The sequence below is a fragment of the Asparagus officinalis genome, chromosome 9, assembly GCF_001876935.1.
Source record: "Asparagus officinalis chromosome 9, Aspof.V1, whole genome shotgun sequence".
Taxonomy (NCBI): Eukaryota; Viridiplantae; Streptophyta; class Magnoliopsida; order Asparagales; family Asparagaceae; genus Asparagus; species Asparagus officinalis.
Genome location: NC_033802.1, coordinates 68,330,253 through 68,357,162, shown reverse-complemented (window position 1 = coordinate 68,357,162; position 26,910 = coordinate 68,330,253). Strand labels below are relative to the sequence as shown.

General features: G+C 37.4%; 1 protein-coding gene across 1 annotated transcript; it reads left to right on the top strand.

Annotated features, from left to right (window-relative positions):
* On the top strand, positions 75 to 26,910 carry LOC109823601 (type I inositol polyphosphate 5-phosphatase 12-like). Its single transcript, XM_020389879.1, has 12 exons — positions 75 to 149; positions 267 to 648; positions 13,589 to 13,841; positions 13,959 to 14,769; positions 18,116 to 18,234; positions 18,395 to 18,479; positions 19,864 to 20,035; positions 24,188 to 24,222; positions 24,326 to 24,581; positions 25,083 to 25,206; positions 25,285 to 25,645; positions 26,203 to 26,910. Exons 1-12 carry the CDS (start codon positions 75 to 77, stop codon positions 26,482 to 26,484), a joined length of 2,955 nt encoding a protein of 984 aa, XP_020245468.1. The 3' UTR covers positions 26,485 to 26,910.

Below are 26,910 nucleotides of genomic sequence, written 5' to 3'. Positions count from 1 at the left end.
CGGAGGAAGGACCACTTGGGTTCTCTGCGAAGCGGGTGGGCCGGAGCTGGAGAGAGGGAGGTCGGCGGGGGTGCATGGGGCCCGCACGGGAGTTTGAAGATCCGGTGCCGCCTCCGCTGCCGGTGAATTCGGGGACGGGCGTCGGTGAGGTTAGGGGTTTGGGACCGGGGTTGGGGGAGTGGTAGTGGGGGTACGGAGAAGGCGCGGGCGGTGCCGGTGGACGGTAGGAGAGCTCGAGGCTGTTTTGCTTCTTTCGGAGGGCGCAGGGCGGCGGCGGCGGAGGGATCGCCGCCGCCGCCGCGTCCATCGCCTGCACACGGTCCCAGCTGTGGGCCTCCACGGAGTGTGGGGTCCGGTTCTGGGAGTTCTCTCAGGTTTTCGGGGGCCACAAGGGGCGGAAGGGCGGGGACGAGGAGAGCGCGCCGTTTAGGGAGTCGGGCCGGACTTCGCCTACTATGTCTTTGGTTCTGGACGAGCGGAGGGGGTTAGTTTGGACCGGGCACAAGGACGGGAAGATTCGGTCGTGGAAGATGAATCAGGATGGAGGCGTAGGTGCTGAGGAGGAGGAAGGGGGGTCGAGCTTTAGGGAGGGCTTGTCTTGGCATGCACACCGGAGCGCGGTCCTATCATTGATTCTCACTTCAAATGGTAAGCGAACCATTTTTTTTAATAAAATTTTGCCCACATTGATGATCAAATGTTGAGTATGTTATATAACATATAACCACGACATGACAACAATGTCTCTAGGGGCTATTATGCACAGGCTCCTGTAGTGTATGTGTGCCACTTATACCTTGTAAGTTTGATGCAGGAAGGTGCTCCTTCAGTCCTTCATACCATAACTAGCATTTCTAAGCAAATGTTGAGTAAGTTCTATAACATGACGACAACAATAACAACTACGTCCCCAGGGTTAGTTGCACATTGGCCTTCTGCAGTACCATGTTGAGCCACTTATTACCCTACAGATAGTCCTCCAGAGTGATTTTTTTTTTACTCCTTTTTACCCTAAGGGGCTTCTACCTGTCTGTCCAACCTCAGTCACACATTCTCTCTGATAATGAGGACCTTCATGTCTTTATAGAGGTAGGGAGATAAGCTTCTCTCTATGCTATTGTAGATATGGTCGAAAAGCTTCTATTCCTAGGATTGAGGAACACATTATGCCTAACTGCACCAAACAAGAGAGGTAGCTGAGAAAAATCTGTTAGTGAAGAGAAAGAATTCAAGGAGGCTAAATACCCATATTGGTATTTTAATTCAACCCCATTTGCCAACAAGGTATTTTAATTAGGAAATTCGGCGATAAGACATTTTAATTGAATAAAATTACCATTTAGGTCCTTTTTCTCGTCGGCGGCCATTTTTCGGCGAGAACTCATCACGTGCGTTGCACGTGGGGGCTTAATCTGTGTTTAAGGCTCTGTTTTCTGACGTGGCTCTGTTTTCTGACGTGGCCTCTCTCTCTCCTCTTCCCCTCTTCCATCACTGCCGCCTCCCCTCTTCACCACCGCGATTCTTGATTCCAGACTTAACCCAGCTCCCAAATCTCACCCACATTGATCTGAGCTCCAATGGGCTCATTGGAGAGATACCCACTAGGTTTTTCTCACAATGTGAGAGCTTGGTCGATGTCAATTTGGCTGGTAACAAGTTGTACGGCCAGGTACCAAGCAGCATTGGCTCTTGCTGGAATCTTGTAAGTTTCAATGTTTCGTCGAATCATCTCTCTGGGTCTCTGCCTGATGGGGTTTTGAGCTTGAGCAGTCTCGAAAGTTTCGACGTTTCTGAGCTTGATGGGCTCGTCGGGGCCGGACATCTCGACCCAGCGACCCAAATGAGCGACGATCACGTTCTGCTGGACGCGGAGGTAGGTGGAGAGCGCCTTGGGCGTGAAGTTGGTTTTTAGAGGGTTAATTCCCTGCCACGTCAGAAAACAGAGCCACATCAGCATCTTAAACACATATTAAGCCCCCACGTGCAACGCACGTGATGAGTTCTCGCCGGAAAAATGGCCGCCGACGAGAAAAAGGACCTAAATGGTAATTTTATTCAATTAAAATGTCTTATCGCCGAATTTCCTAATTAAAATACATTGTTGGCAAATGGGGTTGAATTAAAATACCAATATGGGTATTTAGCCAATTCAAGGATTCATCCTTTTTATAAGGTGATGACTATTGCATGACACAATCACTGTTCAGATTTGATTTGGATTGAAGATAGATTTTTTATGATTTTAGATTTGGATTTGGTTTTAGATAGGTGAAATATAGTTATTTTGTTTAGTTTTTTTATTTGAATTGTGTTAGGATTGAGTTTGGATTATTTTATAATTATGATTGAATTGGTCTTGGAGATCAGATAGGATGGGTTTTTTTATCTTGTCTTAGATAAGAACTCCAAACTCTATTAAAGAGGGAGGAAACGTCTGTAATGCAGCAGAGTTCATGGTGAATGAGGTTATGTTCGTGTGAGAATTTTGGAGTGATTCTTCAACGTGAAGTCATTTATTCATAGGTTAGGTGCTGCAAGTTAATCCGTGATGCTACAAGTTAATCTGGTATCCTAATCTATCTGTTTTATATCTTAGATTTCTTTCAGAATTTTTTTCTAGAAAAAGAGAAAAGTCTTGAGATATTCACGCCAGCAGTGTTCACCCTGGGTATTGTTCATCACTTCATTTTCATCCGAGGTTTCTTTTGTCGATTCTCCATTCTGCATCAGTAACCTAAAAGTCTAAAGTTGTCCATGATTATAAAAATGACGTGTCTCGGTACATAATCTGTATGTGGAGAATTCTTACTACTTGAGAGGCATGTCTTCTTTTTTGATATTTGCAGAAGAATTTTGTAGAGACGTCAGAAAAATATGAAACAACAAGAAAACAAAAGGAACGAAAACATCTGTCAAACTCAATTAATAGTCATATATACGGTGATGTTTACCCCTCACCGGAGCCCTTTCCCACCTTAATTTTTATGTTCTACCAAATTTAATTAATAACCATATGCCTGAGGTCAGCTGAACAGTATATTCAATGTTCTGGGAGATGGTTTTTCATTTGAAAGCAAATTTCAAAAGCGCATTTGTACAGTACTTTGTTTCCCAGTAAGTTGCATTTAGGAATATAGTAAGACTTGTTTTGTTTGCAGTCTTAAATATACTTCATATTAGGTTCTAAGGCCTATGTTATCATTGTGAGGAGGTGCACATTACTTCTTGTAGGACTTTTAATAGGTTTTGACCTAACTGCATTGGAGCGTGACTCGGTTGGCAATGCAACCATACAGTCACATTCACGCTTCTGGATCATCTATTCTTGTATACATATATATTACCGAAAGAACTACAACGTAGAGCATGTAACTAAGATAACAAAGAAAATAGATAAATGAAGATATCTCTGAAAAGACAGAGTTCTACTACAAGTTCACAACTATCCAAAGTAAGAAAGAGAAAAAATACATCATAGTCTGGAGAACCACAGGTGATTATAGGAAAAGTCTCAATCACATAGCCACCTAAGGAAACTAAACCTGAGAGAGTGATAGGTCAGAAGATAATCACTGTCGCGGGGTCTGATTCTCAAAGTACTATCGGTCCTGCGAAGAAAGAATGGTCCCTGAGTCTGGGGCGAGCAAACCTCAGGGGAGTCAGAAAACTCCCAATAAGCATGTAAAATGAGGAAATTGTGCGTGTGTAAGTGTATTATGGCAGGTATAAAAAAAAGATGGAATCTCACTTAAGATGATAAAGGAAATTTGCTAATTATAGATATCAACAAGGTCTACCACAAAGGATATATCTTATACACTGTACTAAAAAGAGTTAAGAATTAGAAACCCACAACATGAGATGAGTACGTCAAGGGAATAATCCAAATAAGGAAACCTTCGTATATACTGTTTTCGTCAAAAGTTGGTTCTGCTGTGGAATTCATTATATCTTCGGTCGATTACAATAAATTCAAAAGAAATAGCCTTTTTATAAGACCTCTTTTACACAACAAAATAAAAATTATAACTCTTGGGAAACAAACGCAGGATCGTTGTTTGGATCACTGCTTGCGTGGGATCTTTGCCTGTGCCGGGAGCGCTTTGACTCGTGGACCACCAAATCACAGATTCTGATTGAATCGTGAGGGGTTTATGATTCTTTCTTCGTTATCGAAGTTAGAAATTGAAACGATATCTTATCAAGGTAAGATAGTCGTTCTTCTTGAACTCAAGTCAAAGCCTGAATATCAAAGATCTGCCGAAGGCCCAAGAACTCTGCTCTGTCTGCTCTGAAGTGTTCAAAATGATCAGCCCTCTTCAAAGAAATCACCTCGGGGGTATTTATAGCCCCTGTATGAACAGTGCTCGCGAGACAGCGTTTGCTGTCTCGGCGGGCGAGACAGCGTTTGCTGTCTCGCTGGCCGAGACAGTGTTTGCTGTCTCGCCCAGCGAGACAGTAAATTTGCTGTCTCGCCCAGCTTAGAAAACGAATATTCCTGACAGTTTCTCGCTGTAACTGCCTTCCCACGTTTTAAACTCCGTTATTCTGGTAGTTATCAACGTGATTCTCGCCCACGACGTTCCCCACGTTCTTGAACAGTTGGTGGCCACGTGTCGGCGGTTATAAAATGGTTTCTGACTTCTTTGAAAGCTGTCTCGTGGGCGAGACAGAGAATGCTGTCTCGCGGGCGAGACAGAGAATGCTGTCTCGCGGGCGAGACAGAGAATGCTGTCTCGCGGGCGAGACAGAGAATGCTGTCTCGCGGGCGAGACAGAGAATGCTGTCTCGCGGGCGAGACAGAGAATGCTGTCTCGCGGGCGAGACAGAGAATGCTGTCTCGCGGGCGAGACAGAGAATGCTGTCTCGCGGGCGAGACAGAGAATGCTGTCTCGCATGGCGAGACAGAGAACACTATCTCGCCTGCGAGATAGTAACAACTGTCTCGCCTGGCAAGACAGAGAACACTGTCTCGCATGGCGAGACAGAGAATACTGTCTCGCCTGCGAGACAGTAAAGACTGTCTCGCGTGCGAGACAGCCCATACTTGTGTTCTTCTGCCTTTTTGAGCTGTATTCGGATATCTCTCAGCATTTTTTGACGCCTACAAAACTTTTATAGAAATGAGCTTGATCAAATGGAGGATGAACAGGTGTACAATCATAATATCTAACTATATTCAAGTAAAATATATCATATGTTACTGTGTAAATTTTCGTAATTTTTTTTATAGGTCAAGTGGATGCCTTATGAACTAGTTTTAGCTTCACTACGAGATATTTGCAGAGATAGTAAAGATTATGCTGTACTCGAGTATCGATTATATGCTTTGAGATTGTCAAAATACATATACTTGATTGTGTGCTTCAACTATTTGGATTAAAATAGCATATTCTAGATCAATAGAGAGAAATCCCCAAAAAGGAGCACATGATCAAAATTAGGAGATAATTCATCATGCTTACATTGGGAATTGGGAGTTGAGGGAGAATGCCGTAGTGATGAAGAGAGCTGACATACCAGAACTAGATGTGTGCTTACATTGGTATTAGGGGATTACTCGCCGATGAATATTTTAAGAGAATAAAGCACCTAAGGAGAACATACCAAGAGGTCCAGTTGAGAGAGAGTTGGTAAGTAGATAGGATAAATATACAATTATTTTGTGATTGTTATTTTTATTATCATCTAATTGCTAATAATCTTCTTCCACTTTTTATCTTATAGATACAAGAACTCGATGAAATTGCTTCTATTGTACATGATGCACTGAGATCGACTACCAAGCCAGGGGTGAGAAATGCATTTATTAAAATCATAAGGAAGATTCGGTCTGCTCTTAGAAAGACGCGTCATAAAAATCGTGATGGACGTCAAGAACGACTCATATGATACAAGCGTCGACGAGTCGATGGACACTCCAGGGTGGGCTCAAGTCGTGCACATGAGGAAGGTGGTGTTCATAGCAATCTCAAGCTGGATGCTCACAGTAGGTTCATGGCGATGAGCATGTCATGCGCTCACAAGTTCACACACAACTAGATGATGAGATCGTCCAAGCTCATGTTGAAGGCGAACAGGGAAGGGGGAGACGAAGAAGAGGAAGAGCGACAAGGAGCGAGAGGAAAGGGAGTTCTAAATATTTGCTAAATTTTGATATTACTTGTTTTATGATGTTTACGTTTGAAATGCTAGTTGGACTGTATGTTTATGATTGGATTTTTAGTAAGTGAATTACATGTTATGTTTTTGCTTAAAATTGGTTATAAATGTAATATAGATATAAAGATATGTGTTTATTTAAGATCGAAATTGATTATGGACTGATATATGTGTAGCAGGAGAGTTTGTGTTAAACCTAAAAAATTTAGTCAAAGATTGATATATGCGTAGTAGGAGATGAGATTTTCCAGCAAGTCTGTGTGCTAGAAGGTCTCTGCCAAATGGTCGGGGTTGGAAACCCCAACCATTTCTATCCCCATGAGGCATGCGATAGGCTGGAAGTTTCTGCCAAATGAACGGGGTTGCAAACCTCGATCAAAATGGTTAGAGTTCGCAACCCCGACTTTTTTAACTTGCTAATCATGAGTGTGATTAGCGGAGCTTCTAAGGAGTTGACAGATTGCTCCTAATTAGTCGGGATTGACAACTCTGACTAATTAGCAATATAATTTTTTTTTAAATGACCTAGTTTATGGCTACGATGCTAACGTGGACAGAAAGTAGGTCGATTTCTATAATAAACTTTGGAATGGATCGATTTTTGGGATAAAAGTCAGGATTGGGTCTGTTTTGAAAATTTCTTCCCCCTCTGATGCACTTAATCTCAAGTTCACTTTCAAATCAAGTCATTGATTCCCATCTCAAAATCATTCTTCCCGAGTACTTTTCTAATGGCAGTGCTAAACCTGCATCGATTAACATAAACAAGGACGATCTCACTAATCAAATCAAGGAAGTTATTTTAAAATGAGACGGTTGATATATAAAATCGTGGTTATTAATAAATATTCTTCCAAACCAAACTTAGTTAAGAAAGTCATGTCCTAAATTGGTGTTCATGTGATGTGGTATAGATTTGTGTTGCTTTCGGCACCATCACCATTTAAATAGCACAAGTGGGTGGATAGTGGACACCGTTTCTTGTCTTTGTCCCTCATTTACACTGAGCACCTTCAATCTTGTAAGCAATAACTTGTTAAACAAACTAATATAAAAGTAATTAGGGGATCTAAATTGTTTGTTGGACAACGAACTAAACCAAGGAACGCTTGCGTGCGGCCAAAAATTGGGACGGATATATGGAATAAGTAATATGTTATGTTGACACGATCGATGGAGAGATTATTGTGGCATGTTTGCAAGATGAACTCTTCTGTAACAGGATCTTTGCAACTAATTGCCTTGTCACGGAAGCGTTTGACAAAATTGTCGACTGACTCTCCGTCTTTTTGCTTCTCATCCAAAAGGGTTCCGATTGATACTTCGGTGTCATCATCAAAGAAATTGCTGAGGAACAAACTTTCCATGTCATCCCAGCAACTGATGCTCCCTGGCTTGAGTCGTCGGTACCAATCGAAGGCGGGCCCACGAAGGGTGCCAACGAATGACCGAACCATTAAAGCCTCATTTCCAGAAATCATGCCCAAATGAGACTTGAAATAAATCAAGTGCTGAATAGGCGAGCTCTTCCCCTCAAACGGTGTGAAGTTAATCAAATTGAATTTTGTCGGGTACGGTATTGAATCCCATTCCCTTGGATAGGGACATGGAATACCCGTCTTCTTAACTTCTTGAGCCGTCATCAAAGCATTGATTTTATTTTCAAGCTCTTTCATTTTTTCGTCATCGTCTATGTCTTCATTCGAATGATGTTGAGGAGAATGAGTTAGACCACCCCCTGTAAGAGGTGCCATTGAACCACTCCCAATATCGTTATTGGGAGAATGTGTCAAACCACCCCCAGCGTTATTGCTATTGGGAGGTGTATCAACCATGATGACTTCATCCACTTCTGGATCACTGTCATCTTTAACATTCTGAATATGGCGGCTGAATTCAGCTCTCTGACTGGACTCAGGGGGTTGAGGCCGTTGAGTTAGTAATTCTCTCATTTGTTGGATAGCTAACTCCATTTCTGTCTTCACTTCCGCTCTAATTTCTTCACGTTGTTTGGCTAGAGTTTCTTGAAGTATTTGAGCGAACTGATCAGAGGTGATCGTGAGTACTTCTCTGGTTTGTCCTATGCTAGATGATGTATCATCCGAAGCGATCGCAGAACAAGTATCCGAGAGTTCATCCTCTGATGACATCCCTTCATGCATTTTCCTAATAGCTCCTGGCCGGAGTCGAGACTTCCGTTGGGCAATTCTTGAATTGACTTTTCCTCTGGGAGAAAAGTCGGGATTCGAGTCACTTGAAAGCTGCTTAGACTTTCTTTTATCAACCATGTTGATGGTGACTTCAGGGAATTCGTCATCTTGGACAGCTGATCTCATAAGTCGTGCACAGGAACAATGAGAGCGGATAATTCTTTTTCGAAATTTATTCACACCCCTAACTTGATAATACGATTCATCAGTATGATTGCCAAAAAATCGTATCGTTTGTTGGCATGACCTCCCAGGTATGACGATGTCTTTTGGTGAATGCGTCTTCATCTGAGGGTGTAAAACCTTGTTGGCATTCTCAGGACAATTTATTGTTGCCTTTGAACGATCCAAGGTTATGTCGGGAGTCGCATGTTTAGAACCACCCCCTTGTGGGTATAGAGTCTTAACGGGCTCCGAATGCTGATTTTGCACAACTCCAGTTTTTGGAATTCAAACTTGGCAGAATTTCGGTGGTTCTTTGGTCACCGTTTTCTTCTTCCATTTTTGTCTTTGTTGTGAGAGAGCATAGATAAGAGCAGTATTTGCACGACGTTTTCGTATACGTTCTTTGAGGGTTGAACGAGTCCTTTTGACAATAGTCCATTCTTCCGTCATAAATTGTGCAGAAACATGAGTGGTTTGACGTTGAGGCGACTGAACCACTTGATGTTTCCTCGATTCTAAGTCCGCATAGTAACGAACTCCATCGGTTTGTTCCAAAGCCTTAGCCAATTGGCGAGCGCGGCGTTGACGTTGTCTCTGACGAGCTCTTTTTGTCAGCGCCGGTGGGCTTTGATTCAATGACTCTTTAATTGAAGAAGAGTCATTATGAGCAGAGAGGTTGCGAGTGGAATCCTCAGCAACAATCAAGCGAGAGTCTTCATCTGTAGCGTTCGACGGAGTCGAGAACTTGCAGACCCTCTTAGAAGATAAAATCTTCTTGCATTTGTGAGTCAAGGAAGACTTTGAGGATGAGGATGATAAATACTCCTCAAACTTCGCTTGGTCGAAATCGTACTCGACCGTTGATTCAATCGGGATCTTGATCGGCTGCGACACGACGGTCTCGGCAGCGAGACCATTGGCTCCCACTGTGATCGCCAGTTTGTTTTCGTCAAAAGTTGGTTTTGTCATGGAATTCATTATATCTTCAGTCGATTACAATAAATTCAAAAAGAGATAGCCTTTTTATAAGACTTCTTTTACACAACAAAATGAAAATTACAACTCTTGGGAAACAAACGCAGGATCGTTGTTTGGATCACTGCTTGCGTGGGATCTTTGCCTGTGCCGGGGGTGCGTTAGCCCGTGGACCACCAAATCACAGATTCTGATCGAATCGTGAGGGGTTTATGATTCTGACTTCGTTTATCGAAGTGAGAACTTGAAACGATATCTTATCAAAGTAAGATAGTCGTTCTTCTTAAGATTAAGTCAAAGCTTAAATCTCAAGGAATTGCCAGAAGCTCGGGTACTCTGCCCTCTCTGCTCCGAAATCAGACTGTGGATGCTCTCTGATCAGCCTCTCTATAAAAATGGCCTTCGGGGGATATTTATAACCTCCAAGAACAGTTGGCGAAAAACAGGCTCGCGAGACAGCATTTGCTGTCTCGGCTGTCGAGACAGTGTTTGCTGTCTCGGCGGGCGAGACAGTGTTTGCTGTCTCGGCCCGCGAGACAGTAAACGCTGTCTCAGAAATAGTAACCGTCAGGCCCTTTTCGTTTTAACTGCCTTCCCATGTTTCAAACTCCGTTATTTTGGCAGTTATCCACGTGATTACAAGAGAATGCTGTCTCGCCTGGCGAGACAGTAAAGACTGTCTCGCCTGCGAGACAGTAAAGACTGTGCGAGACAGCCCAAACTTGTGTTCTTCTGACTTTTTTGGATGACTTCTTTTTGAGCTGTATTTGGATATCTTTCAGCATTTTTTGACGCCTACATATACCATATATCTCAAATTGTGAATTGCTAAATATTAACTCTTAAAATCCTATAAACAAGAAATAAAGAAGTACATCACCAACACCGCATCCAAGACATGTCGTGCATGCCAAATCTATCACAAAGCCTATAAGCACATTATTCTTATTTTACATGTTATTTGAATTAGAGGAGAATAGTATCATGTATATAAATCAGTCTTCCCGTAACACGTCCGGGAACACGATTTCAAGTCAGGTATTAGCCATTGGCCCTTGTATATATAACTCAAGATATCAGGAATGCTCATGAGCCCATTTATATACCTTATATATTCTCCGTCCAATTCCCCTTTATAAACCTCATATTTGTCGGTTTAATTTAAATGATTGTGCATGAAATGTTGTGCACTAACCACAAAATTACCATAGAACAACTTCCGTAAAACTATGAAAAATAACTGTGACTCAGAACATGTCCAATCAATATGGGTGTATCGTCTAGTCGATGCTATAATAGTAATAGCCAAGGGAAAAAAAACCCTCATATCGGGATATCGATATCGAGAGCATAGTCATGCTATGAAAGCATGTTTATAAATCATATTTTTAACAGGAGTCGTCTTCATGCATAGTCTCTCCTATTGGATGACAACTAGGTGATCAAACAATAATTTTCCATAAAGTCATGCATGTCAAACACAGTATCAAACAAGATAAGTAATATATGTATAAATTGGGTTTTAATCTAATCATGACATTTCATATGATCTCCATTATCAATACCATATAAGTCTTGCCTATTTAGGCACTTGAGTCCCTATGGCATAGTATTCCAAAAAATGTGAACTCTCCAAACTCATGAGTTCATAACAAGTCCTAACCTAATATTGAGTAACTTCATCTACGTTAATATGCTAGTTGACTAATATGTAATTGAACTGTTACAATATCATGATGACTTTCCTTATAAATCAACTATTTGTGCTTAAACTAAAATACTATATCTGCGTAAATATGATTATACCCTTAGATCATGTATACGATTCAAAATACTGCCATGTGAGTAAAGTTCTATGAGATTAACGACTTCTTGTGATGATGTATGATACCAGACTACTAATTATGTTAGAAATGTGAACTGATGCAGTGTCTTATATACTTATCACATATGCTAAACCATTGAAACATTACTAATAAGATAACACTGCCCATACGCATAAATACACTGTTTATATTGTCAGCCTCTGCTTACTTGACTGTCAGTGATACATTAATTTGATCTGTGCTATTCTCATACAACTAATGTCCAACAAACATACTATTAATGCCTCCATCCTTAGTGCTACATTTGACTGTATACATATACCATGCCACCATATACTCATACTATGACCACCGCATGTCCTGCTTTGATACCACACACCGCTCATCATGGTGTGATTAATGTATTATTAATATCTCTACTAACATAAATGATAGAGTAATATCTCTTTTCCTGTGAGCATGTATGCTACCACCTATTCCATACATGCCTTTAATAATTAAATATTTGAAACCAACATCAGAACGAAAAGTTTCTCTAAGAAATGTTGTTGTCAACCATGAATTCTTAATGTTTCTCTTCGCTTTGATTCCCAATAGTTATCTCGTAATCCTTTGTTCTTAGTGTCTTTCTTTGCAAAGCAGATTCCATATTTTCTTAATCAATACAATGTGCTTTACTTTTTCTTTTCCTCCTTTCTCTAGTCAACACTCAACAGTCCCTTAAATAACAACATTTCTCTCATTGAAGCTCACACTTTCATGTGCTTGATCTAGAATCTTAAAAGTGAGACGCCTCTCTACATGTAATTCCATGAATAATCATTTCAAGGTTTTATCCTATTATAATATCTCCCGCAAATAGTTAGCTTGCAATAGCACCACTATTTAAGAGAACACAAACATGTCATGGGCATGAAACAGTTAATTGATTGCGTTATTGCAAAATCACGTGCTTAAACATGCGTCAATTAGTCAACAATATTTTCTATAAATCCAAATGGTATCAACCACAAATTGATTCACCCCATATATTATCATACTGAGAATACTAGTAATTAGATAAGGAGATCATAGATAATAAAAGAGTTAAAAGATAAGAAATGTTTACCATTTATGAAGAAATAAGGCGATCAATAAAGGAGTTAAAGGAATGCTTGCAATAAAACAGTCATATGTATTGTAGAAAGAATTCAAAAAAAAACAAGACAAAATATGCTTGCATAAAGAGTAAAGATTTTTCTTCAATCTAATGTTGACAAAAAGTTTAAAGAGGAAAATATGCTTGCATAATAATAATGAGAACAAATTCTTAGAGAACTAGAGAATGATAGAGTACTACGAAATGAGAACATAAATGAGGATATTCAAGAAGATTTTAAGAAATTTCAAATCAAGGAAGAAATGAATGCTTGTCGATTATGAAAAAAAAAGGCGATCATGAAAAATAAAAGAGTTGAAGGATAAGAAATGCTTGCCGATTAATGTCGAACCAAAAATTCAAGCAACAATCATTCTCCCCTCTCTTCAAGCCTTAATTGTTGTCTTCCCTCTCTCTTCCCTTTTTTTCTCTCTCTCTCTCTCTCTCTCTCTCTCTCTCTCTCTCTCTCTCTCTCTCTCTTTTTCCGTGAGCAGAGATGTGGAAGAGGGTTTATGGAGGGATTAGTGGAGGGAGTAGTGGAGGAGTTAGGATTTAGTGAATTTGTTAGGATTCCTTGATATTTGGTTAGTGAGTTTGTTAGGATCCCTTAATTTTTGGTTAGTGGATTTGCTTAGGATATTACACCGTTGGTGGCACATAAAACTGAAATATATTGGCGAGGACTTAATGGATACATGCTGCAAGCCAATAACATTCTCCTTGGAGTTCTTAAAATATGAGGAGCTCAAAGGTTCACAAAGTTTATCCCCTTTTTGAACTCTCTATTCTCTGGGTAAAATTGTATGCATTTGTATGATCCATGTGTTAAGCTTAGGTGATCTTCTTAGACTAGAACCTCTGATTGTATCTCTTTGGGATAATTGAACATCAAAAGTATAGCTGTTATATATCCATGTTTACCGTATTTGTTTATTTTGCTTAATTGTGTATGCTTCACTAGTCGTCGTCTAATTTCTCATTTCTGAGGTTCATTCTGCTCTTTCTTCTCCCAGGTCTTACTACAAGTTTGTAGCTTAAATTTTTTGAAGTTAGAAGAAAATGTCATTTAGCTTTTGTTGATGTTATTGTCTGAATTGTTTTTTGAAATGCAGGTGAATTGTGGTCAGGACATGAAAGTGGAGTTATTAAGGCATGGTCATGGGAAAATATTGAAAAATCACTTTCTCTTACAATAGAAGAAAGACACATGGCTGCATTGTTAATTGAGAGGTCATTCATTGATCTTAGGAACCTGGTCACTGTTGAAGGGGTGTGTCCCTTGCCTAGTGTAAATGTAAAATACATGTTGTCTGACAATTCTAAATCAAAAGTGTGGAGTGGAGGTTCCCAGTCGTTCGCGCTGTGGTAAACAGCACTAATTCTCCATCTATGTGATACAAATGCTGATTCTTTTGTTCTAATTTGCTGTATATGGTATTCCTTTTCTTTCTTACCAATAATGTTGTTTTGTTCACTACACAGGGATTCTCAGAAAAAGGAACTTCTGAAAGTGTTTGGCATAAATGGTCAAGTTGAGACTCAAGTTGATCCATCATCTATCCATGATTCATATAATGATGATGATATGAAGGTAAAACTTATTCCCAGTTCAAAAAAGGAAAAGTCCCAAGGTTCTGGTGGCTTTCTCCAGCGTTCGCGTAATGCATTGCTGGGGGCAGCTGATGCTGTCCGGAGAGTTGCAGCAAAAGGAGCATTTTTAGAGGATAATAGAAAAATAACAGCATTGACAATGTCAGTAGATGGAATAATTTGGATTGGCTGCACAAATGGTTCACTTATTCAGTGGGATGGGAATGGTAATAGACTACAAGAGTTTCAGCATCGCTCTGCTTCTGTTCTGTGCATTTGTACCTATGGAGCACGCATATGGGTAGGCTATGCTAATGGAAATGTTCAAGTTATGGATCTTGAAGCAAACTTGATTGGAGGATGGGTTGCTCATAGCAACCCGGTTGTAAGAATGGCTGTTGGGGGCTCTTACATCTTCACATTGGCCAATCATGGTGGCATTCGTGGTTGGTACCTGGCTTCTCCAGGTCCTATTGACAATATCTTGCGTTCAGAGTTGACCAATAAAGAGCAATTATATTCTAAGCAAGAGAATTTTAAAGTTTTAGCTGGTACCTGGAATGTTGGCCAAGAGAGAGCCTCTCGTGATTCACTTGTAACCTGGTTGGCTCCTGCAGCATCAGATGTAGGTCTAGTTGTGGTTGGGTTGCAAGAAATAGAAATGGGTGCTGGTTTTCTTGCAATGGCTGCCGCAAAAGAAAGTGTAAGAACCATCTAATCCATTGTTAACTATAATGTGTGCACTTATTTTTGTTCCTTTTTGAAGCCTCTGTGCTCTACAAGGAGAAGCCAATTTTATATAGATGTTAAAAGGCTGTTTTTTTCAATAAAAATAAATCTGTTATCTTGACATTACGGTAACATGACATGCTCTGTTTCTGGTTTTGCTGCATAACATGAAGTCTTCCTCAACTCTTGTTTTATTCATGTGGTGTTCTTTACTGTCGCTTGTAGCCACACAATATAAACATATACAGATATATGAATACTGGAAAGGTATTTTTCAGTAATAACGCTGCATATATCAACTTTTCAAGCATACTCTTCAATTCTAATCTCACCATATATCCTCAATGTTAAATTGTTAATCCTAAAACATATCTAAGTATTTAAATATGTATTACCGAACTTAAGCAAACACATACTTCCAATCTTTTAGTTTCAGCTAACATTGCATCTTTATAAAGGATCTGGTTAATATTTTATCCCTCATTCTTATGTCTTTCCTTTCCAAGCAAGGAATATTCCCCTTTCAGTTATTTAAAAGACCATAATATTGAGTCCATTGATCCCAATCTATATCCATTGATCATTGTTATCGAGGCGCGCGCCCCAGGCACGCCCCGGGCGTGGGGCGCTACGGGTTGGGACAATTGCGCCCCGTACCAGAGGCGGGGCGCTGCACGCACACGAGGCGCGTACCTCGCGTGCGCCTCACGTGAGCCTCACGCGCGCCTCGTGTGCACTTGACACCTGCGTCATGTAATAGACTCTTTCTTATGTTTTTTTAAAATAATTTACATATTATATATTTATGTCATGTAATACTCTTTCTTGCTAGTTGTTAAACATGAAAAGATCCATTCTCCATCTTTTTATGTTTAACCTATAAAAATGAAATAGTAATTAGTAATTTAGTATACTTGTTTGCTAATTGTAACTTTCTTCTCTAATTAGCATGCTAACTTAATTAGTAATTTAGTATACTTGTTTGCTAATTGTAACTTTCTTCTCTAATTAGCATGCTAACTAGAAAATTATGAACATGTAAATATGTAATTGTTATTCTTCTCTAATTAGCATGCTAACTAGAAAATTATGAACATGTAAATATGTAATTGTTACCTTCATTCTCCATCTTTTCATACTAACTAACAAATAGCAATTAAGGATGTTAACTAGAAAATTATAAACGATCATTTTTTTAATCACTTAATTGTTACTTAAAAATACATATATTTTAAATGAAAATACATATTTTTTATTTGTTACTTGCTTGTTTTACTTCATAGACTTTTGCTTATGTTGGAGATTATCTTGCATTCTGATTTGTAGAAACTTATGAACTTCTCTATGTTATGCATGCTAATTAAAACTGTTTCGTGAATTAGTAGGTGAAATTATATTTCTTGGTCTTTTTATGTGACAATTTATAAACATGTTGCTTATATATTTTTTTGTCTTATGTTGGAAAATATTAGTTTGAGTTGTGGGCCTCAATTCAGTGAGGCGCGCGCATCGTTGTGCGCCTTGCGCATGTTGCGCGTAAAAGGGCCTTCGCCCCGCATTCCGTCTTGCGCCTCGATAACAATGCCATTGATTGTCATGGAATCTTGCCCACATTAAAAAAAAGAATTCTTAAAAGTCTTTTTGTAGTCCACAGATTATGTTTACTACTGACTTAAGTTTTTAACCTCCACTTCTCTATATCTATAATTGTTTTAACCAGGGAGATGCACGTATAAATTGTATATTAAGTTTAGCATGTAACAACCACAACCCTTGGGGAATAACTTTTCCATCAAGACCTGATGTTAATTATTCCTCGAGTGAATGCATGATCCTGATAACATGCCCTTTATCTTATGGTTTATGGGGCACTTCTGCCTAATACATCTCACACATGTGAAAGGGATGCACATGCATTCTTACATTAATAATTGAATTTAAGCTTAGATTTTGGTCAATAAATATTTCATGCCGATTCATTAAATGATTTGTTGAGAGATGTTCTTTTCTGTCTTCTTTTTTCTTGTTAATTACACTCCCATGTTTAGGTTTTCTTACAAAACGTTTTTATTTAAGTATGTTATTTATGAAATTCTACTATTAATCGTGTTATTGAATATTGCTTGTAGATATGGGCTGCATGTATACCTCCCATTTCTCTCTATCTTAATGTAGAAATTTAGTTTTTACATTAATGCATGTTTTTTAGTTTGACGCTTGAGTTTGTGTGCTGCAGCCATACAAAAAGTGCATCATGTGTTTCTTGTAAAAAAGTAATCTTATTATATTTTTCAGGAGTAATACATTAGTCAGTGCTTCATTAGCTTCAATGCAAACATGGTTCTAGAGGGGTTCAAACCACATCATTATTAACTTATAAGTTTTACGACCCTATTTTTCTCTGCCTTTCCAAAGTTTAATTGGAGGGATTTCCATGTGGCTCTAAGAAGAGTATTTAGTCTAGGTGAATATGTTCCATGTTTGTGTATGCCTCAATAGTTTAAGTGATTTTCTAACAAAAGACATATATGCATGTAGTATTGCACCATACAAGTTTGGATGCTTGAAATGTAGGACACGTGAGTATTTGAGTAAATATAAGACAACATAATACACATTAATAAAAAATATGCATTTTTTACACATAATACACATCAAAAAGTTACTTTACAAGAGTCAAAGTATATTAAGGAAGTGTCAAAAAGCATACATGATTAAAAATATATAGTAAAATTGAGGATACAATTTAGATGTGCACTTTAAAATCAGAAAAAAATATCCTGCAATTATCCAGGTAGCATTGTGTTGAATAAATACCAGCCAGCAATATACGTTGCAGAAGGATTGACTGTCATTCACATCTATACCTTCTTCATCCTGTTTATTTTTTTCCTCCAACATCAATTTTGACGAGTTGTTTCAAGATTGTGTAAGTCATTTCTATCATTGCTTTCCTAGTCACTTAAACTTTCAGAAAAGAGCTTTCTTACATGAATGAATTTAACATTATGGAATCTTTTAAGTTACTGTTTATATATCTAGCTCTATTTTACAACATTAGTGCATGTGTCTGTCTACTTTATACATAGTTTAATTATTGTATGAGCTTTTACTTTATTTGATTTTTATTTATATCGAAAAAAGTTTTTTTTTGTCAGTTTTATATTTTTATCTTCATGTCATAGATTCTCTCTTTTTTTAGGCACAAGCACATTAGCTGCATCTTTTTTCCATCTAGAACACTGACACATTGATCATCTTATTCTCCATTGATTTGAATACTTTCCTGGATACATTGACAGTTATATTATTTACTTTAGGTAGGACTCGAGGGCAGTGTTAATGGAATATGGTGGCTGGATAGTATAGGAAAGGCCTTAGATGAAGGATTCGAGCGCATTGGCTCCAGACAATTAGCAGGATTGCTTATTGGTGTATGGTATGGTATAAACTTGTCTCTAAATAACCTTTTTGAAGAACAGAAAATAGTTCCCTTAGGTTGCATTTAGTAAATTTAGAAATCAACTGATATATCTTTGGTTGATTTTCTGTCTCACCAATTATTAGGCTGTATTTCTAATGGATTTATACTTTTCCAGGGCTAGAAAAAATCTCAGGCCACATATTGGTGATGTTGATGCTGCTGCCGTACCATGTGGACTGGGACGTGCTATTGGTAACAAGGTATTCATTTTTCACTGTAATAGTCTGTGTTTCAATGCTTCAATCTCTACCTGAATCTCATGGACAATTTTTTTGATGTGAAATAAAATTTTATAACTGGGAAGGTTGGGAACTATTACCTGGGAGGAAGGTGTCAGTGTAGAAAAGCATTTTAAGGGAGTCCTTCCAAGCTTGACCAAACTGGGAATACATCTATAGAGGGTGTAGTCATGCTTTCTGAGGACACTGCATGCAAAATGACCAACTATAACTATTATACAACATATTCATGTATAATTTCCGGTGGTCATTCATTGAGTATGCTAATGTAAACCAGTCGTATAGAAGTTCTGATTGCTTTGGTCATTTGGAGAACAATTAAATACAGTTATACATTGAAGAAAACTAATTTGAAAGCTGACGTTGAGAAAGAAAGTAATCATCCCTTTATGATACTGTAATTGGATACATGAAAAGAGAGATCATTCAGCAAAGATGGATATCTCCAGCTGTAACATGCAAAAGCTTCCGTACACCAACAATTTTTGTGTTGGGTTGCATAAATCCTCTTTCATTATTCATTTTTTTAGCGTCTTGTCTCCATTACTTAGCAAATCAATCCAGGCCAAAGGAGTCATTTGGAGGCAATAATACATATCTTCAAACCTGGAGTGTCATAACATTGGTCTCCAAGCAATAAGCAAAAGGTATCTGATGTCATCATTGACAATGAAAATAGGGACTAGGGAGTTCTGTGTCCAAATTGATGGTAGACAAACGGTCCAAATCCTTTCCAGTTGATTTGCAATAAAAATAGGAAGGATATTACAAAGAAATTTGCTTATTTACTAATATGTAACATGAAGAGGAAAGTGGAAGATGGATAAATATCATGAACTTCATTGTCTAGATCCTTTCCAGTTCATGTAAGAATAGACACTTTGCCAAGCTCTTACTTCTCAAATCGTTTACTTTTACTTAGTCTGAGAATGCTTCCTTTTCAACTCATTTATTTTACTTAGTGTGCCATGCTCAACTAACAATGAAAGCAGCAGAGCATTGTGCCAATTATTTGGGGTGAGTATACCTCGTCATGGTTTTTTGTTTAGTTGAATTTTATTAGGTTAAACAAAATGATGAGGTCTTTGTTCTTCTATTTAATCACATAAATTTTCTAAACTCTAGATATCCAGTAATAGTTTGGGACAATTATCGGACTGAACATTAATCATTTGATTCTGCTACCGAGAAATGATCTGTCGCTTTTAACAATTTTCCTTTTAACCTCCATTTCAGTTATTGCGACAGACATTAAAGTCTTCAAAGACATTTTTCAAGCTCGATTTATATGATTTAGGTTTTGTTTGTTGTTTGACATGATTTATGGGCTGAAGACTCTGTGCAGGGAGGTGTAGGTGTACGGATAAGAGTCTTTGATCGAACAATATGCTTTGTGAACTGTCATCTTGCTGCGCATTTGGAAGCAGTTAATAAGCGTAACGCTGATTTCGATCATATTTACCGGTTAATGAACTTTGGCCGTTATTATGCTCCCGGAGATGCTCATGGTTCAGGAGGTAATTCTTTAAATTACTCATTTTGTTCCTCCTTTTCTTTCTTATGCTTCATCACCTTTATAAGCAAAATATCATTTTGTCTATACGTTTACATGTCACATTTAATTGTACGTGGGTGCATCCTTGCATGCACGTGAGCCTGCGTACTCCACGCGGCATTGCGTTATGTGCTCAAAATGTTTCTTTCATCATCTTCTTATGGATTATGGCTACTTTTAGATATCAAGAGTATATCCTATACCAATACATAGAAACATACCAGTATTAGCATCCTTGTAGCGTTAAAAAAAAAGAACAAACAAAATTGATTCGTCAAATACCCTTCAGAAGTTAAGTTTAAGAAAGTTTTGATGTAATCGTATGCACTTATGCTATAGAGAAATTATTAGTCAAATACTTTGCTCAGAGAAACTATTATCAGCATATGTTACTGTGAAAAGAACATTGCCAGAATCCTTTTAGCAAACCTCAGAAATACATAGCCATCTGATTTATGCTTCAAATGGACCCAAAAAGACCGCTCATATAGTTTCGCAAGTTGTAGAGAATACGGAAGTATAACTCAACCTGTAAGTGATCCTTGGCAATGATTCTAGAAATTAAAAAGAAAAAGTATGCATGAACAGAAACTTGTTGCACATTCATGCACTTTTACACTATGTTCATTCGTTTTTCATTTGTACCTCATGATTGAGCTTGCTATTCAACATCCTTTGTCAATCAAGCTTTTCTCCAAGGGATTTAGTTCAGCTCTATGTGAAAGTGACTCCTAGAGTAGTTTTCTTTGCCGATTCGCAAAAGACACTTATATGCGCTTTGGTTGCTGTTCTCAAACTTCTTCCCTTTGTTCACTTTGCTATCCTTTCAAAGTTATTCCATTTCTCATTTCAGCTACTTGAGATTCTTCTATACTTTGACAATTGTTCAAATCCTTGTCACTTGGCGACTTATGTAATCTCTAGATGTACACTATTCATCTATCTGAGCTTCCTTTTCCTACTTGTGTGGACTTGTTTTCATAATTAATTGGCTCGTTTATTCATTGATTTTGTACGAGTTCTCGGTGTTATCCAACTTGAGTTTTAAAGGAAATCTGAAGGATATCAGTTAACCATCTTGTTGTATAGCTATTAGTCATTTGTACTCTTAGTGGGGTTAGTCACCTAGAACTTTGGAACTGGAATAATTTGTGGGGTAAATTTTTAAGGTGTTAGTCACATAGAACTAAAACTAGAACAAAATTTTACGGTGTTAGTCAAGTAGAACTCTAACAAAACTAGAATTGGGATAATGGTACAAAATTATCCCACTTTTTTATTTTTCTATACAAAAATGAGAGTTCTAGTCTCTCAAATTATTCCAAGTTTTAGCTTGGAACTAGGTGGTAAAAAATTAGAACTCATATTTATTTTATTATTTTTTATTTTATATATATTTTTCTTTACTTCTTTCCTATTATGGTTATCACTATCATTAGACCATCATTATAATAATAATTATCAATATCTTATAGTCTAACCAAAAGTTATTTAATAGTAAAGAACATTCTTGTAAGCAATTATCAATCAATAATAGTAAGTTTAAAATATATAAATAGTATTTATATCTTCAAAATGCATAAATATATATTTCATGATTATAAAAATTTATCACACGTTATTTTATCAAAATATCCCAATTCACAAAATTGTTCCTATTTATCCCACTAGCAAAAAAATATTCTACTTTAACAATTATCCCATTTTACATGAAAATGTTTCAATTGACTAACACCCCCTTAGGACTATTAGGCAATGCCACCCCATGTTCATCATATCCCTTGCATCTCATCTATAACACATGCACACAGAATATTAGATATATGTCTTGATACCTACCTTGATATGTATCACATGGCAACACAAATCTTAGAGAATATCTAATAGACATAAAAGTTAGAGAACAGAAGCTTCTATCAACTTAAGTTTACAAGAGCTTTACGACACACACATATATAATTGTGGGGGTATGCAAAAATGGAGGAATGAGTTTTTATTATTTCAATTTCATATAGAAGTGGAGGTCATTTTAATAAAAGACAATGGTAGTTTAGTAATTTATTACAATCTTTTTGATGTGTGCTCCATCTCTTGCTCCCTCTTCTCTCTCTCTAGATGGTTTCATTACTTTTCATTCTTCCATCTCTTTTTTTTTAATTTAAAAGTCATCTCTTTTTCAAATTTAAAATTTCATTCCCTTTTTTTAGAATGTTCCGTTATTTTTATTCCTCTATCTCCTTGTCAAATTTAAAATTTCATGTATGCCTTTTTTTTAATTGCATAAATTTAAGAAAATAAAAAATGCAACACAATGTGAATTGGGTAGTAGCCTAGGTTACCAGAACATTTCGTTTTGGGTGCCGTATCCGTGTCGGACACATGTCAGACATGGATTCATCGCAGACATGCGATGCACACATATGGCTCAAAACAAAACCTGATTTTCCCATTACTTACAACCCTAAACTAATTTCTTTGGTATATTGAGCTCAAAACCAATAAGTTTTTGAACCTGAAAATCAAAACCATTACTTAAAGGTTTGAAAAATACTCATCGTACACTATGCAATTAAAACTAATTTTTTTTGTTAAACCTTAATTTTATGTTTGATTTAACTTGATTCTTAATTTTAATGGATAGTAAAAGTAACATCCAAATGTTAAGGGTATTTTAACTCAATATTTGATGTAATGTAATATATATATATATATATATATATATATATATATATATATATATACACACACACACACACACGCGCGCGCGCGTGTGTCTATGTGTCCTCATATCCTGCCTTTCATAATTTTGTCATGTTCCGTGTCCGTATGCGCACCCGTATCTGTTCAACTTAGGTAGTAGGTAGTAACATATTATAAAAAAAGGCCTTATTTGACATGTATTTAATATTCAATTGAAAATATTGTTCACTAACTAAAATAAATTATTTCATAATTATGTTAATAAAATTATAAAATTTGGACAATTTTCTTATGTATAATAATTTTTGTTGCTTTAATCTGAAGCAAAACGAGAAACCAAAAAAGTTTAGAAATTAAGTAAAATGGAATTTGTTTTATTTATATCCTCAAATGCTCAATAAACTATTATATGAATTTTAAGCTTAATTTGATTCCTCTTAAAAAAGAAGGATATAATAATAATTTTTTAGATGCATAAAAGATGTACATATTTTTTTAATAAACTCTTATTATTTTGATCGATATTTTTTACTAGATATACTATAAATACACAAAATGATTATATCAAAATTAACATACAAGATCGAGAACTCTTTAGATTGTAATTTAATATTACTTGCACATGCATTTGTCTTCTTGTCTACAAATACTAACCATTGTTTTAAATATCCTCGACATGACATATCCTTTTACAGCGTCTGCTGCAACTGATATGGTCTCTAAACATCCTTTACCGCTCTTTGGCTATTTTGGACGATATATCCTTGATATAACCGATATATTAACTGATATGTTGGTCGAAATATCCTTTATATGCATTGTCGCAGACAATATACTGCGTTTGGCAATTTTTGGGCGAGATATCATGATTTTTCCATATGAAATGACATTTTGGCCAAAAAAAACAGATAAAATGTTGCAACATTGATTTGTACTTTTGTTTGTTTTACAATGGTCGATTAATGATCCTAAACATATAGTCTTTACATTTTGTATGCTTTGATTTCATTAAGTATGTTGAGATTACGTTTTAGTGCATTATACTATATATGCAAACATCTATATGATATTTACTGCATATCCCTGATGTTTCCTGATTTCCACAATCCGATATGAATTTTGGTCATCCGAAATTTCCTTGATATCTGATATTTAAAACCTTAATACTAACACCTCTATGCGGTGACCATTGTTACTTAATACTAACACCTCTATGCAGTGACCATCGTTATCTTATTCTTATAACATGTCGTAATTAACTTTGTTTGAATAGATATTTCAGAATTATCAAGTTTTGATGTTTCTCTTTTTTTTGGGGTTTAGCTGTTTGTTTGCGCAAGATGGTCTCATTATTCAAGGTGTAAAGTATCAAGTTAATTCACATGCCATAACATTTTTTCCTTTGCTCCTCCAGGTGCTTCATCTATTCAGTGTCATCGTAGTTCAAATGTATGTTCATAATTTAGTTTTTCAACTTAAGACTTTCATATTTTAGATACTAAAGGAACACAAGCAAGGTGTTGATTGTAGATATACAATGTGATTGTGGCAGGCAACTGATTCTGGAAAACCTGAGTTATCAGAAGCTGATATGATTGTCTTTCTTGGGGACTTCAATTATCGTCTCCGTGGAATCACTTACGATGAAGCAAGGGACCTAGTTTCCCAAAGATGTTTTGATTGGCTCAGAGAGAAGGACCAGCTTCGTGCTGAAATGAAAGCAGGAAAAGTATTTCAAGGACTACGCGAAGCACATATCAAATTTCCTCCCACATACAAGTTTGACAGATATCAAGCAGGTCTATCAGGTATGCTTACAATGATAGACCACCGAGTGTTAAATAATTAACATCAAGAATAGGGTTATTTAGATATCAGTCTGTCAAATCTTCAATAATTCAATGTGAGTCCCCAAAATTGCTCAGAAGTCCCCTGTCCCTCGAATCCGGAGGTGTCTTGCAATTTGATCCCTCAATGACCAAAATACCCTCAGTCTACGCTCCCCCTAAAACCCACCTTGTTCGAGGAAATATTAGCTGAGGGGTATTAGCTGAGGGGTATCTTGGTCATTAAGGGACCAAATTGCAAGACCCCTTAAGATTTGAGGGATGTGTGAGCAACTTCAAAGATTTGAGGGACTAATATGAAATTGTTGGTGATTTGATGCCATATAACCCTCAATAATATATCTTTTTGTGCTAGATTGTTTGTAAACAACATTTCACGATAAAATATTGAGCAACCTCTGACTTTCACTGATCTTTAGTTCAACATTAATCAATACTGGAAAATTGCTTTTTATTTCATAGGGTATGATTCTGGTGAGAAGAAGCGAATTCCTGCTTGGTGTGACAGAGTATTGTATCGTGACAACCGTTCTGTTCCCGTGGCTAAATGCTCACTAGAGTGCCCTATAATTTCGTGTATCACCCAGTAAGTGTTCTTGTAAGCTTTTTTTTGAAATCTTATGTCGTCATAGCATTATGAGGGATCTGAAACTTATTTTGTCAGCTATGATGCTTGCCTGGAGGTGATGGGAAGTGATCACAAACCTGTCAGGTGCATCTTTACTGTTGATGTTGCACGTGTAGATGAGTTGATAAGGAGGCAACAATTCGGAGAAATAGTTTCTTCAAATGAAAAGGCCAGAGTATTACTTGAGGAATTTCTCAATGTCCCAGAGACTATAGTTAGCACTAATGAGATTCTCTTGACAATGCTGGAAACCTTCAGCCTCAAGATAACTAATAAATGCAGTAAAGATGCAGCTTCATTTGAAATCACATGTGAAGTTAAATCTTCTTTCAAGGATAAGAATAACTCAGCTGAGGTTCCTTCAAAAAGTCCCTTTGGCTTTCCCATCTGGCTAAAGGTATGTCTTAGACTTAATGGTTAATCTTTTCTTTAATTTTTTTCCATTACTCAAATGTTAAAACTGTTAGCATATAATGAGTTTTGTCTACACGATGATGTTTTGTTCTATGCATTTTGAATGTTTTGGTGCCTAGGAGTAAAAATGTATTACATGAGAGTTCTCTGTCAACATCGTTAAGTACCAAAGAGTGGTCTGTACTGTTTCAGTAATATGCATCATCATAATTGAAGAACTTTAGAGAGAGCCGTTTTAGATGTTTTGCCATTTGCAGTGGAGGCCATTAAGTGCACCCAATAAAGAGAAGTCGTGAGTTTTTAATGGAGAAAGGGGAGTAGTGTTTGGTCTGAGAGAACTTGGTTAAAGCTGTTAAAATGATTTAACTTAATAGAGGAGATGGCCATTAACAGAAATGAGTGGAGAGTAGGATTCATGTAGTCGACCTAAAAATTTTGGGGCAAGGACTTCGTTGTTGTTGATGTTGGAGAACATTGGTATTCATTATTCACATTCTCCTTTATTTCAGCAGCAATTATATAGTTTCGTTTGTTATGTAGGTTCTTCCAGCGTCTGGTATAATCAAGCCTGGCCAAAGTGTAGATGTGGCTTTGAATCTCGAAGATTTCAATGCACTAGGAGAATTTATTGATGGAGCCTCACCGAATTGTTGGGCTGAAGATACAAGGGACCAGGAAGCAATCCTTACAGTAAATATTACAGGTAGTTGGTGTACTGGGAAAAAATGCCATCAAATCCGTGTACTTCAGTCTTCAACATCCAAGAATCCATGCACAGAATCCAACAGGACACTAACAAGGAATCAATCAAAATGCCGTTGAATGGTCGATATTTCTCGGATTGCAAATTTGTCTTGGGGCCTGCTTGCTTGCTTAGGGTGGAAAGATTCGAAAGGTGAAACCAGAAATTATATACTCATTCGACGGGATTAGACTGGCAAAGGAAAGGCTAAGATTACACTGGTATTTTCTTCAGGTTCTTGTCACAGGAAAATTGTAAATAGTAAGAGAGGTGATCAATTTTGTCTTGATATAGGTCGCTTCTTTTTTGTTATTTAACACGCTGGCAGGTGTTGCTAGCAACTTTATCCTTGCAGTCTCCTCTTACTGATCTCTCTATAACTCAATTAACTGCAAATATTTGTACAGAAATTGAACAGTTTCCTGACACAGCAAACAGAGGGTTTTCTTTTACCCCGTGTGTATTGATCACTTGTGAGTGAAGTTGACTTTTCCTTCTATGGTTTC